Below are 14,294 nucleotides of genomic sequence, written 5' to 3'. Positions count from 1 at the left end.
CAGCCATGACAGGAAGCCTAAGGGGTACATCTAGAGGAAGATGTGCAAACTGGGAGCACTCTGAATCCACAGAAGGGATTCTCACATACTTGTGTGTTAGGGAAGAAGCCCACATGAGAGTGAGAGGCAAAACGTGCAAGGACCCAACCGTGACCTGCAGAGAGAATTACATGTGATAGTATCCGGGGGAGGGCATAGCTTGCGGTGAGATGCTATTGGGACCTCTCAGAGTTTGGGGATGGAGATAGCTTTTAAAATGCCTTTTCTGAGTTGTTTCCTGCAGTGGCATTATGATTCTTTAACTATTGAAAATTGCTGATAAACGTTCTTTGCTTTTAAGTTAACAGGCCCCCTCCTCCCCACTATAAATAGCTCGGGCTTCGCCTGTCCGCGAGGAATCTCACCAAAGCATCCCTCCGCCTTCTCAGACTCCCCAGCCTTTGTAAGCAAGTGAGTCACCAGCTCTTCTTTCCATTCCGGAAAGACTATCTCTACTCAGCTCAGAGGAGAGGGAACTGGCACCACGATCAGTATCTATAGGTATAAATAGCCTGGGAGCCATGTCAGAAACCCTGCTCCTCTCCAACACCATTTGACTTCCAGCCACGAAGCTGAAGCTGGCTCTAGCTGCATCCATCCTGTCTCTGTCCCTGTGCTTTGGGGACCTTTGTGGGGCTGAGCTGGCCAGCTCCAACTGCCCACTCAGCAGGTGGCAACCTCACGAGAAAACAATTGAAGAAAGCATGAACGCTCTGGGTGGGTGGGTGTAGCTTTCCTACCCTCACCCACACGACGGCTCCAGTTTTGTGAAAGGAGGCCCCTCTGAGCAGGTTGGAGCTGACCAGCTAATCTGTTCCAACCATCTCTTTCCTTACAAAGTCACTCACAGAGGTTCCCCTTGTTCATTCAGTCTGTCCAGGGTGGCATCTTCTTCCCAGGGTGGTAGGGTAGCCACATAACTCCAGGCCCTCTGCTTCACAAACCACTGGTCGGTGTGGGATAGGGCCACTACATTTTCTTTCTAAGCACATCCCACCAGCTGCATGTAAGAACCCAGAAGCCCAGGGGAGCTCTCCTGTGTCATGTAAGGACAGAGTTGGTAGACTTCACCACCTACCATGGACAGGAGGAAGGGAAGCTGCCACAGCCTACCAGTCTGGACCCTTTTTGTCCTGTCCTGTCCTGTCCTGTCCTGCCTAGGGCATTGTAAGAGAACTGTAGAGTGATTCCACTCTCATGGAAACACTACTAGCCTGTGTTGACCTCCATGCAAAATATTAGCAAGTCCTCCAACACCATGAGTTAAGTCACATCCCAGCAACACGGTCTGTTGGGGAGAGAATGGGTTGGGTCTCAACCCCACCTGATTCTCATCCTGCCCAGCTGTGAGAGGCAGCCTCCTCCTAGATCCTTGAACTGTTTGGTTTAATTCTCTTAGCAGCCCAATGAGACTTGCTTGAAATTCAGGCTGCAATCAGCAAGGCCACTTGCCCAAGGCCATCCAACTAGGAAATTACAGCACCCAGAACCCCAGGGTCTCCATCACTTCAGCACATTCCTCCCCCCTCCCCCCCCCACACACACACACTCTGACAGCGAAGGCTCCCTGGGGGCTTTGTCAGTAAGCAGCCCCCTTCTCTCCCAAAGGCGACAGCCCTTCAGCAAGATCCGTGCTATTTCCAGCACAAGAACAGCTGCTGTCTAGAGCAAGCACATGCCCCATCAGCAGAAAGCACTTGGAGACTGACAAGTACCGGGGCTGTAAGTGTCCTCAGATCGGTGCAGAGGGGCTCAGGGCTCCCTACCACCAGCTATCAAAGGCTGTGACTGACTGTGGGAAGGAGGCATCGCAGGGCCCCTCCGTGTCTGCTCAGCAATCTTTGACTTAACCTGTTCTCTTTGGGATGTGATTTCCCTATGCCAGGAATCACTGCAGCTAAAAGGCCTAAAGGCTAAAAAGCAGCAGGCTTCATGATGCAGACCTGGTGGCACAGACTTACAAACCCAGCTCTGAGGGAGGCTGAAGCAGGAGGATCCCAAGCTCAAGGCCTATGTAGGCTACAGAGTCACTTCAAGGCCAGCTGGGGAAACTTAGGAAGAATCTACTCAATTTTTTTTTAATTAAGGTAAAAGAAGGCTGTGAGTATAGTTTAATAGTTGAATAGTTGCTTAGCATGTGCAAAGTCCTACATCTAACCCCAAATACTGCAAAAATAATAAGCTAATAAGCTAACTAAATAAAAGCTTACATTTAGCTGTTCTGGAAGTAGCTCTGGATATTCCCATGGTCAGCCTGTTCTACCACACCACTGTGCAAAGGCTGGGCCTGTCGTTACTGCCATTGTTGGGGTCTGGGCAGGTAAGGAGCAATAACAAAGCAATAACAAACTCAGAGACCCCATGTCCCCTTTCCCAGATGCAGCCCTTGACCTGACAGCCAGCACAGTCCCTGTAACGTGACCTTTTCTAAGCCAATCCAGGGGACCCTGAAAGCGCTCCTGCTGAGGTCCAGCTTAGCCCTGACTGCTCAACATGTCCACGATTGGGGTCTCCCTGACCTTACTGGGCTTTGGTCATCATCTCCTAGTGCTACCCAGAGCTGCACCTGAGTCATCTCCTTCTCCTTTATCTCCCTCCAAATCTTTGCCTCTGTGGTGGCCCTGGTCTCCACCCTGGCACAGGCTGTAATTCCTTCTGCCTGTTTCACTGGTATCCAACTCTGGGTCTGGGATGTCTTCCAATTTACTTCCATCAGAGGTCTACCTGCTCAGCATCTCCAGGCCACCTTCCTGCCCTCCCTTCTCTGCGCCAACTTCCCCTGGGCACATCTCCATCTCTCCTAGACATGACTTAAACATGACTCCTCATGACCTGCCTGTACTCCTCAGGGGTCAGGAAGGCTTACCTCTTCCACTCACTGGAGGCTTGTTGAGCCTTCATGTATGCCAGGCTATTCCACCCCTAGCAGTGATCAACCAGCCACTTAAGGAGCTTCTCAACATAGTAGCAATTAAGGATGCGTGCTCAAACAAACACAAAGCAGGCAGGAGACTGGAGGGAATCTGAGACTGAGGGGTCAGTGAAGGCTTCTCCTGACAGTGAAGAGGGGAGAGGGGTGTAGCCCTCCGCAGATGCACAACAGGTATACACAGCAAGAACTGGCCGGCTGTAGGTACAGCAGCAGACAGGATGACTGGGACCAGGGTGGCAGCATCAGAAAGGCTGGGTCATGGGTCACCATGCAGGGCAGGAACTTGAAAAGCATTTAGGCAGGGGACAACATAATTTGATTTAAAAGTTCACACTGGCCGCCAAGGGGGTTCTGAGAGGAGAAAATAACTCAACAGTGTAAGGAGATAGTGCACAGCACCGAGGTTGTAAGCAAGAGGTAGGGGAGGCCAACCCAAGCAATAGTGCAGAGATGAACCCTGAAGGATGTGGTAAGATTCAGTACTTGGAAGAACAAAATCTACAGTAACTGCTGGGCCTTCCTTGTCTACACAGAGTGGCCAAGGAGTGTTCACTGTGACCTTCAGCCATCAGAGGGTGCACTAGCTGGCTTTGTGTGTCAACTTGACACAAGCTGGAGTTATCACAGAGAAAGGAGATTCAGTTGAGGAAATGCCTCCATGAGATTCAGCTGTAAGGCATTTTCTCAATTAGTGATCAAGGGTGGGAGGGCCCATGGTGGGTGGTGCCAACCCTGGGCTGCTAGTCTTGGGTTCTATAAGAAAGCAAGCTGAGCAGGCTGGGGAAGCAAGCCAGTAAGGAACATCCCTCTGCATCAGCTCCTGCTTCCTGACCTCTTGAGTTCCTGTCCTGACTTCCTTTGGTGATGAACAGCAGTGTGGAAGTGTAAGCCGAATAAACCCTTTCCTCCCCAACTGCTTCTTGGTCATGATGTTTGTGCAGGAATAGAACCCCTGACTGAGACAGAGGGTGAGAAGCAACAGGTAAGAGTCTGGTGCAAATGGGATACACAGCAGAGGGCAAACACGCACTACAGACCCGACGGACAAGGATACACCATGAGCTCTTAGAGGTGGGGAGGGGGAAAGACAGACCTGAGGTTAGACTGAGAAGAAAGGTATGCAAGAAAGAGGAAAAACTAGGACGTGGAGCCTGGGGACCAAGAGCCTTTCCAGGACACAAGGGACAGGGAAGAAGCATAGGTGGCACTGGTCTGACTGTTTATAAGTCTCAGTGACTTTGACCATACCAGATAACGCTTTGTGGGCATGTGTCAATTAAGGTAGGACTGGGGTGGGGCGGGCAATGGCAACCATGAAGTCTTGAGGGAAAGTCGAGCTGGGGAAGGGAATGTTGGAGACTGGGTTCCAGGGCAGGGAAGAAGAGGCAATGCAATGTTTTCCAACACATTGGGGGGCAGCTGCAGACAGGGACGCATGGTCATCAGTGTTCTGTGGAGCAGTAAAAAGCAAACTGAAGGTCCTAGCTGAGCACAAGGAAGGGGTTCACACTCAGTGAGAGGAAGGACTTCTAACATGAAAGCCCTCAATAGAGGATGGCCTCCAACCAGCTTGATGAACCCCCAGTGACAGTCTTGGTATCCACCAAACTAGGAGGGTGTGTGGAGCTTCTAGATGAGTCTATAGCTTTTAATTTGGGGGGGCACTAGAAGTGCTCCCCGCTTTGATTATCAAGTAGACACTGGCTTCCTGGCCCAGCCCCTGCCTCCTTTTCCTTCCATTCTCCATTTCTCTCTGTCCTCCTGCCTTTGTCAAGTCCTCAGAGACAGTGGAGCAGGCGAGAAGTGCAGAACCATGAGGGAGGAAGGAGGGAGAGGGTGAGGGTGGGGGAAGGGCAGGACAGGGTGCCTGGGAGCTGGCTGCTGTGGTAGGAACTACTTCATCAGAGGGGTTGTCACCGAGCCAGCCCTGTTTCACCTGCTGCAGAATGAGACAGTCACTGAAACTGTGAGTTTTGTAATGGAGAGTCACATTCACAAGGTGACTCTGGGGAGTAAACGTGAAGATGGGGGAACAGGTGTATAGCGTGCCTCCCCAAGGGTAGGGTATGGAGGTACCTGTGGGATAAAGAAGCAGCAGGACTTAAGGTGTGGGGAGAGGTGATTGGGTGAAATGAGCCATGGTCTGTCCGTGTGCGACCCAGCTTCATGGCCCCTCATGGAAGTGATGCTTAAGTGGTCTGTCAAGATCTCTGGGTGGAGTTTTGGCTTTCTGACAACAAGAGATCACCCACTGGGTACCTGTATGGGTTTCAGTAGTGACCTGGTGGCTTTGACAAAAGCAGCCTTAGAGTCCCTGAGAAGTAACCTAAGACAACCAGTACCGACAAGACTCGCATGAAGAGGCGTCGGCAAAGCCAGCGGGAGACTTGGAATGCATTGCTTGGCTTCATGACCTCCAAAGGCAGTCAATGGAGACTAATGACACTGGAAAGTTCACTCAGGCTTTCCCCTTCCGTTTTAAGGAGACATGGCCCAAATATGGGAGCTACATCTCCAAGACAATGCCCTGGGTCAGGGGCAAAGCTGGGATCAGGGGGCCTCAGCAATGCCTGCATGAGGCAAAGCAAGCTGTGGTGAGCTTATTTGTGTGCACTATTTAAGCTCAGGGTCCTTGGCATGTTCCAAGCATGTGACTGGGCCTCCTTCCTATCTGCTCAACAGTTGACTTAATGCCAACTTACAGAAGCAGAAACAGAGGTGCAAAAACTTCATAGAGTGAATGCATGAGTACAGAAGCCCCACAAGCCTAGGCGACTCTTCTGAGACTCGTTATCAAATCTCAGAGGTTGGAAGCCCATACAGCAACACTATCCTAAGAGCCTCCTGGCATAGCCTCCACTTCCACCACCAACCTCATCTGCCTGAAGCCTGATACTGTCAGGCGTGGGAGGCCTACATCAGGTTCGTAGGATGGAAGGGGGGAGACACCATATTTGCTTTGCTGTGTGTTTCCCCTGCACCCAGCCAGGCGTGTTCTGTCAAGGCCACGTCTCCAAATTCTTCTCATTTGGATGCAACCCAAGAGATCTGTCTCTCTTCTGTGCCCACTTTATTTTTTTTTTCAAAGAAGTGAAAATCCATCAGAAAGATTTGCACTAAGCCAACCTGCATCTCAAACTACCCCAAGGGACAGGCACTCTTACAGGAGGCAGAATGGAAGGGTGGCCATGTGGGAGGGCTGCTGCCCAGTATCCAAGCCCACTGCTACACCTGAAGCTCCACCTTGGGTGTGGGGTTATTCTGAAATGCGGAACCCCCAGGTGCAGACTGAGACAGGGATTTTCCATAACAATTGAGAAAATTCTAACCTCAGAGGTCAGGGGATCATAAAAAAAAAATACCCCCCCCCCTGAAAAGTGAGGGGAGAACAGAACACAACAGTGGGAAGGAGGCTCTCAGCTCCTTCCTCTTCTAGAGACAGCCACATCTTCTTGTGCAGTGTCAGCCTTGGCCCTTAGATACTAGGAGGGTGTGTGGAGCTTCTAGGTGAATCTATAGCTTTTAATTGGGGGGTCACTAGAAGTGCTCCCCACTTTGATTATCAAGTAGACATTTACATAGTGGTAAAAGTTGGAGTGAATGGATTTAGCTGTATCGGGCACCTGGTTACCAGGGCTGCCTTCTTATCTGGTAAAGTGAATATGACTCCATTCTTGACCTCAACTACATGGTCTAAATGGTCTACACGTTCCAGTATGACTCTACCCATGGCAAGTTCAACAGCACAGTCAAGGCTAAGAATGTCATCAATGGGAAGGCTGTGCTCATCATCCAAGAATGACATCCTACTAACATCAAATAGGGCGATGCTGGTGCTGAGTGTGTGTGGAGTCTACCAAGTCTCCCCACCATCATGGAGCCACTTGAAGTGTGGGGCCAAAAAGGTTATCATCCCCACCCCTTCTGCTGATGCCCCAGTGCTTGTGATGGGTGTGAACCATGAGATGGATGACAAACTCACTCAAGATTGTCAGCAATGCTTCCTGCAGCACCAACTGTTTAACACCCTCTGGTCAGGGTCATCCATGACATTTTTGGCATCATAGAAGGTGTCATGACCACAGTCCATGCCATCACTGCCACTCAGAAGACTGTGGATGGCCCCTCTGGAAAGCTGTGGCGTCATGGCTGTGAGGCTGCCCAGAACATCATCCCTGTATCCACTGGTACTGCCAAGGCTGTGGGCAAGGTCATCCCAGAGCTGAATGGGAAGCTCACTGGCATGACCTTCCATGTTTCTACCCACAGTGTGTCTGTCATGGAATGGATATGCTACCTGCAGAAAACTGCTAAGTATGACGGCATCAAGAAGGTGGTAAAACAGGCATTCGAGGGCCCACTAAAGGGCATCTTGGGCTATGCTGAAGACTTCAACAGTATCTCCCACTCCTCCACCTTTGAAGCTGGGGCTAGCATTGCTCTCAATGACAACTTTGTAAGGCTCACTTCCTGGAATGACAATGAATATGGCTACAGAATCAGGGTGGTGGACCTCATGGCCTACATGGCCTCAAGGAGTAAAAAGCCAAGGGCACTGAGAGCATGAGAGAGGCCATAGGCCACTGAGGAGTCCCCACCCCAACTCAGCCCTCAACACTCAGCATCCACAGACCCTCAGAATAATGAGATGGGCCTAGGGAGTCCTACTATTTTCAATACCATCAATAAAGTTCACTGTACCCACCTTTTAAAAAAAAGTGGGAAAGAGATGGGGGAGGGAGTAAATGAACCTAAAGGAAATGAGTTTTCCCATATTTGGATTAAAGTAGACTGTCTCTCTATATGTATCCTTCTTGGGAAACATGCAGAGAGGCGGTCTACTTAAACCCATATGTTCTTTTTATTTTAGCCCAACAGTCAAGAGCAGGGAGAGATGTATGGATGGACACGTAAGAGGCATTTACCATCATGGGTGACCAGCCCACAACTCAGATGAAGAATCCTTCCCACACCTCCCACCAGTGCTGGGGCTCCAGAGTCAGGATTACCCAGGTGAGCTGCCCCCCCACCACCACCGAATACCACCTGGAGGTGACTCAGTCCCCTCACCTGTAACGTGGCATCGTAATAGTGCCCAACACAAAGGTGCCAGGGTAAGACTTCACCCAGCAGTAATTCACAGAATGTGATCAGCAAATTAATGTCTGACATACAGCTACACCCCAGTGATGGTAAGCTGTAGACAGGGTCCTCCAGATCCAAGCCAAGTCTCACCCACTCTGGGCAGTGCCTTTGACTTTCACGCTAAACTCCCAGTGTGCTTGCCGCCAGCATCCCACAGCTTAGTGCCTAATTATACATTGTCTCGGAACAATTAGGGAACAAGCCACATATTAAAGGACAGAACTGGATTCGGTCAAGTTCCTTCCAGTCATAAAACAGGACAATTCCTCTCCTACGCTCCACAGGACTTGCTAGACACACATGTGGCTGATCTCAACCTTGGCCTCTGACATCCAACTGGTTCTCTCAGATCTCTTATGGGCTATGGTGGCAGTCACCCTCCATCTTCCACAGTCTAGAAACTAGTAAGGCAAGAAAAACAGTGTCTAGCCACTGGCAGCGTGGCGGCATCAGTCAGACTAGCTCTGCCTTAGACCTCAGGTGGTCTTTCTTGGGTCACCTCTCATTTCTTCCTCTGGCCATCCTGTTAGAATGGAGGGCCAAGGTTGGTGTAGAAGCCAAGAGGAACCAATGAGATCAGGCTGCATCCAGGGCTCAAGGATCCAGAGGTTCCCCAAGATGCATGTGTAGGTCTCCATGGTGAAAAACCTTGAGGACTGGGGGTGTCTGAGAAGACTCAGAAGCACATGTGTGCAATTTTCAGGGAATTCCATGTGCGTGATGGTAGAAACTGCCTCTAGAGCAGGCGGAAAGGAACTGAAAGGAAGTCAAGTGTACTGGGCTATCAGAGAGACCCAAGGAAGAGATGGCCACAGCACTGAGGGAGGCCCCTGGGCTGTCACTCTAGACCATGATGTCAGCCATGGGTGATGGACAGCTCCTGGAGGTGGGTCAGCCATGGATGATGGACAGCTCCTGGAGGAGGGAGGGTCTCCTGCCTTAGCTGCCCTCAGCACTAGTGTGAGTGGGAACTGGGGTGGGGATTTTCCCTGAGATGGTATGAGGAATTGGATCCCATGTTGCCCACCCTACAAGGCAGAGTGGTCAACCAACAAGGAGACAGCTACCTTCCCAGAGCAGCTGGGGTCAGACACATAGGTAGGCTAGAGGAGCCAAGGCACACAGCTCACCAAAAAAAGAAAAAAGAAAAAAGAAAAAAGAAAAAAAGAAAAAAAGAAAAAAAGACAAGGTCCTTGGCCCACCTCCCAGAATTACCATGTCTGGTGACAGGCATGGAAGCGTTTGGAAGGGTTTCTCAGTCAGTTACCACAGGCATTTCTATAGCCCACCCTCACCGACTCTTCTCTTTCTGCTTCTTACACACCCCCTACCCCTGGCTTTCAGTTTCCTCTTTTCTATCCTGGATCCCAGGACCCTCTGGGTATCTATTCGTCTGCTCTTCCCAAGAGATGATCTTTGATAGTTCCAGCCTGTGAAGGAATAACTTTTTAAAGACGGCATTGGGAGATGACAAAGTCGAATCCAGAGGGCATGTCTGGAAACGGAGGAGCTGGAGTTTTCTGTCTTACCATTAGCCCCCACCTCCCCCTTCACTCCTCCTCCTGCGCTGCCACCATCTATTGAGCACCTGCTATGGCAGGTACCACCCATGTGCTGGAAACGATAAGAGGGCTCACCACTACTAGCCGAGGAGATAGAAACATACACTCCTAATCGGAACAGGAACCATTTTCAAAGACCCCTCTGCTTGGGCTAAACACTCACTTAATGTTTGCTGGTTAACAGCCACTCCATTCTGCACACTAAAGCAGTCCCCCTGGGGATTCTTACTGGGCAATATTTCATAGACCTGAGTTGAACTTCATAAAGCTGTATGCTCGTGTATATCGTATGATAGAGACTTCCCAGCTCAGTCCAGTTTCTCCTGGTGTGTGTCTCACTAGATCTGACCGCAGCCCCAGTGAGCACTATCAGCCAGGATTCTCTTTGTGGTTGTGCTTGGACTTTTTCAGACGGGCTTCTTCTCTTCCTTGGGACTCCTGGAAACTGTGATCTGGCGTGCTCCTCCTCCTCATCATCATATGGTTATAGTTGGCTCCTCCTGACTTCCTCCCCATCCCCGTTAATAATAAAATGCTAACAGGCTGCACCAACGCTTCTACATACCACATGACTATAGAGGATAAAATATGGCAGGCACTGAATTATTCAGTAGGTGTATAATGCCACAAAGATATTCTATATCCCAGATACAAAGTTGTTAACTGGGATGACGCACATGACATCTGTCCTTTTTAAGTAAGTCCTCCGTGGAGGCTGGAAAGCTGCTGCCGGGGGAGCTGTCCAGCACATTTCAAGCTGGCACAAGCTGCTCATTCATCCAGGTGAGAAATCTCCCATCTGGGGCCTGGTTCTGATTACGTTATTCATTCTTCCCATGTTAGAACCGCATACATCAAATACAGCCTTTCACACTGGGGAGGGTGGCAGCAGTGGCTCAAGTGTTATGCACAGGTCTGTGGTCAAAGCTTCTGATTGTCACCGTCCTGGTTATTAGATATTGTTGTTCTGACCCTCACAAATAAGAAGAAGCAGGGGGACTTAGTTGGAGTCATTCTGTACCCATACCCATCACCACTCGGCACAAGGGAATGTAGTAAGAAACTCAGAGCAAGCCCACAGTTACTGTCTGAGCAGGAGGAGCAAACACGCCTTTTAAGAATAGACGAAAGTTGAGATTTGAAATTGGAATTGTTCCTCAAAGTTGTGGGGGAGAGGGGTGTGCTCAAGACACTTATTCTGACACTTGGTCAGATGGCAGCTCTCCAAAAGAAAATAGGTTCAGGGGTGGGGTGGGGTGTAAAGTTGCTGGCTTAAAGAGCCTCTGGATTCCAGAAGTAAACAGACTTTAGCCATGTCTCCACCCCTGAGGAGTCAAAGGTGAGGGAAAGGGGGAGCTCTAAGTTATAAAGTAGTTATAAAGTTTAAAAGTTATAAACTTATAAAGTTTAAAGTAGTTATAAAGTAGAGAAAAATAGGGAGCAAGGGAGATGAGAAGGAAAGGAGGAAGAAATGTGGGCCAAGAAAGATGACAGGAAATGAGAGAAAGGCAGATGGCTCCATTTGAGGAAAGGGGAGGAGAGGGGGGGAGGAGAAGGGGCGGGAGGGGAGGAGAAGGGGAAGGAGGGGGGAGAAGGGGAGGGAGGTAGAGAAATAGGATGAGGATAAGGAAGAGAAGATGCTGGCAGATGGAAAATTTAGGGACAGAGCTTTTATCTAAGCTTTGAAATGGTAAACCTGTGGTGACAGTGTCAGAAACCAAGTGGGCAGATGTTCTGAGGTAGGCAGAATGGTCTGAGTGGAGCAGCATGGCCACACATCACGTTCAGGCCTTGGGGCTACCATGCTGGCCTTGGGACCACAGCTCTTCCCGTGTAAACACAAGGCAAGCCAAGGGCCCCTGGGCTGCCAAGGGACAGTCGATGGCCAATCCGTGGCTCTTAAGCACAGTAAGTACACCAACAGTATTGTGTGTACATTTTCATGAATGGCTAATCTTGGTTGCCAACTTTATTAGGTTGAGAAGCGCATATGAGCACACACACCTCTGGTTGTGTCTGTGAGACCCTTTCCAGAGATAAGATTTTGAGGACTCTGACCTTTGAGTGGTTTCATCCATCCCTGGATTCAAATTTTGAATGGGATATCGGTAGGTGGTATAGACCTGTGGAAGGTGAGGCCCTGCTCAGAGGAAGTATACCACTACGGGTATGTCCTTGAGAGCCCAGGCTCTCTCCTGTTACTGCTCTGCCAAACCCTACCAACTATGATGAACTGAAGCCTAGGAAGGAAGGAAGGAAGGAAGGAAGGAAGGAAGGAAGGAAGGAAGGAAGGAAGGAAGGAAGGAAGGAAGGATGAGTAAGTGAATCTTTTCTCCTTTAAGTTATTTCTGCCAAGTATTGGTCACAGTAACGATCAAATTTATGCACTATTCAATGGCTTCAGCTATTGACTGAGAACGTCTATCCAGAAACAGCCTCCTTGGGCCTGTCCATCCTGCTCACTCCAGTATTCTCTGTCCCAGGTCTTTCTCAAGTATCTATCTCTCCTATGAAGCTTCTCAGGGAGATGGGCACCTACTCATTTACCTAGACCTCCTCACATCTAAGTGGGCAGGACATGGCAAATGACCAATCACCTGAAAGACAGCTTTGGTACACTCACTGTCCCAGGACATCCAGGACCCTGCTCTACTTCCCATGCTCCCACTGCCCACAGTAAGGAAGAACTCTGGTCCTGAGAGACAGGCATCAGATTCTTGAAGTCTGACCATGGTGTGTGCCCATCTGGCACACCTGGGGTTGCCCTGTCGACAGATGCCCACTTGCTTTCTGACACTGTAGCCTTACTTTACTTTCCCGAAGTTTTGACAAAGGCAGGCTTGTTTGGGGCCCTGCAAAGCTCATCATCTCTTCTCTCCAAGGTCGATTCAATGATTAAGGTCAAGACTAACAGCAAAGAAATCTCAGGGAAGCAGACCTGACAGTTCATACTGGGTGGGGAGAGAGCAATCAAAGGACAAAACAACTTAATCAGGCCCTGGTTCCTGCCATGCACAGCTCCCAACAGAGAAAGCATCCCGTCTTGGCCACATAATCCCTCTTTGCAAAAATGTGTTCACCTAAGGATATTCTGCTTTTATCCACTCAACAAACACTGTCGAGCTCCTCTCCATGTCAGCAGAAGGGCCCTGAGTTCCTGACCTTAGCTTTAAATGTTGCAATAGATGAAGAAGGAATAACAGGAGAAGATAGTAGGAATGTTACGGCGCAGTGTCGTCTTGAAAGAGATTGTTCTACCCTGGCCATGGGGAAACCTCTGTGTCTGGGCAGCGAACCTCAAAGAAGCAGGGAACCCCTTATCCAATCCCCTGATGTCACCACACCCTCCCTCACACACAAGCACTTGCCAACTCAAGTTCTGAAATTTCTGCCTTATAGACACAGCTCTTGTTCCCACATATTAATGGGGGCTCAGGCCCAGAGTTCCCATCCCACCTTACCCAAAAGGCCAGTATCTTCACAGGGTTAGGGTAGGGTCCTATCCCTTGTTCCTCATATCCACTCACCCCTCAAAGGATGGACGGAGGACCCCAAATGTGGTGATCTGTGGAAGTGAAGATCAAGGCACTCCTCCCCTTGAGGACAGCTCTAGGGACAGGCAATGAGGTAGGGGCTTCAGAGTCCCCTCCAGTTGGGCTTCCCCTTCCCCCACCATTCACTGGGGTCTGTACCTGGAGCTGGAGCCAGTGATGTTCTGCTCTGTTGGGCTGTCGCTGTCATTAAAGAGCCCAGTCCAATTGGCCTGTTGGTCGCCCCTCTGCCAACCAAACTGGAAGCCTCTGGCAAGAAAATGAGGCAATGGATATACACACTGGTACGTTGGGTTAGACCTAAGAGTCGCATTCTGTCCATTTTAATTATACACTAGATGGAGAAGATGGTGATAATCCAAATCAAGGGGATGGTGGTCGTAAGACATCATGTTACCTTCATTCTGCTGCATCCTTCCCTCACTCCCATCCTTTCCACACAGCAAAGTGCACATTTTTACAAGTAAGGAAACAGAGGCTCACTAGGACTAAAGTCACAGCGCTCTCCTGACTCCTGTGTGTGTTGTCCCTCAGTTCCTAGTTCTAGAGAGTGAAGTGAAAAGAACTCTATCCCCAGTACTGTGCCAGACACAACTTGGAGGATTTTAATCCACCATATGAGGATTCTCACTTCTGGTTTAAGATGACAGACTGAGCACACGTGTATCCAACACCCTCCCCAGCCTTACGACAATGGTAGCAAAGCAACGAGCGAGAATGTGAGCATGGAGAAGAGGTAACAGAAGGGACCAGAAACAGTCCTGAGAGACAGCAAGCAGGTGGGTGACGAACTCGGGCTAGAGAGAGCAGCGTCCTAGTGGCCTGCAACAAGTTGATCCGTTCTCAGGACACAACTACAGAAGGATCAGGAATAGACAGGGGTGGGCATGTGAGATGGCACCCAAAGCAGGGGGACTGCATTAAGCATACATAAGAAGCAGTTAGGCACACAAAGCTGCACACACCCAGGTCCCCTTTCCACATACCCCATGGACATCAGTAGGCTTGCTCTTGGGGAAGCTGGCTCATAGAAAGGGATTCTGCATCCAGAGCTGCTGGTACCCT

The 14,294-nt window shown here is 49.9% G+C and overlaps 1 protein-coding gene across 2 annotated transcripts in view; it reads right to left on the bottom strand.

Moving 5' to 3' along the window:
- St8sia5 (ST8 alpha-N-acetyl-neuraminide alpha-2,8-sialyltransferase 5) overlaps window positions 1–14,294 on the bottom strand; it is a 68,244-nt gene that overhangs the window by 29,991 nt on the left and 23,959 nt on the right. The window contains exon 2 of one of the 2 annotated variants that reach the window (XM_021150930.2): window positions 13,371–13,478. The exons of the other annotated variant lie outside the window; for it this stretch is intronic. Within the exon in view, the coding sequence (XP_021006589.1) occupies window positions 13,371–13,478 (108 nt within the window). The remainder of the gene's footprint in view (window positions 1–13,370; window positions 13,479–14,294) is intronic. 2 annotated transcript variants of the gene reach the window in all.

The sequence above is a fragment of the Mus caroli genome, chromosome 18 (assembly GCF_900094665.2).
Source record: "Mus caroli chromosome 18, CAROLI_EIJ_v1.1, whole genome shotgun sequence".
Taxonomy (NCBI): domain Eukaryota; kingdom Metazoa; phylum Chordata; class Mammalia; order Rodentia; family Muridae; genus Mus; species Mus caroli.
This window is presented reverse-complemented; position numbering and strand designations above follow the sequence as displayed.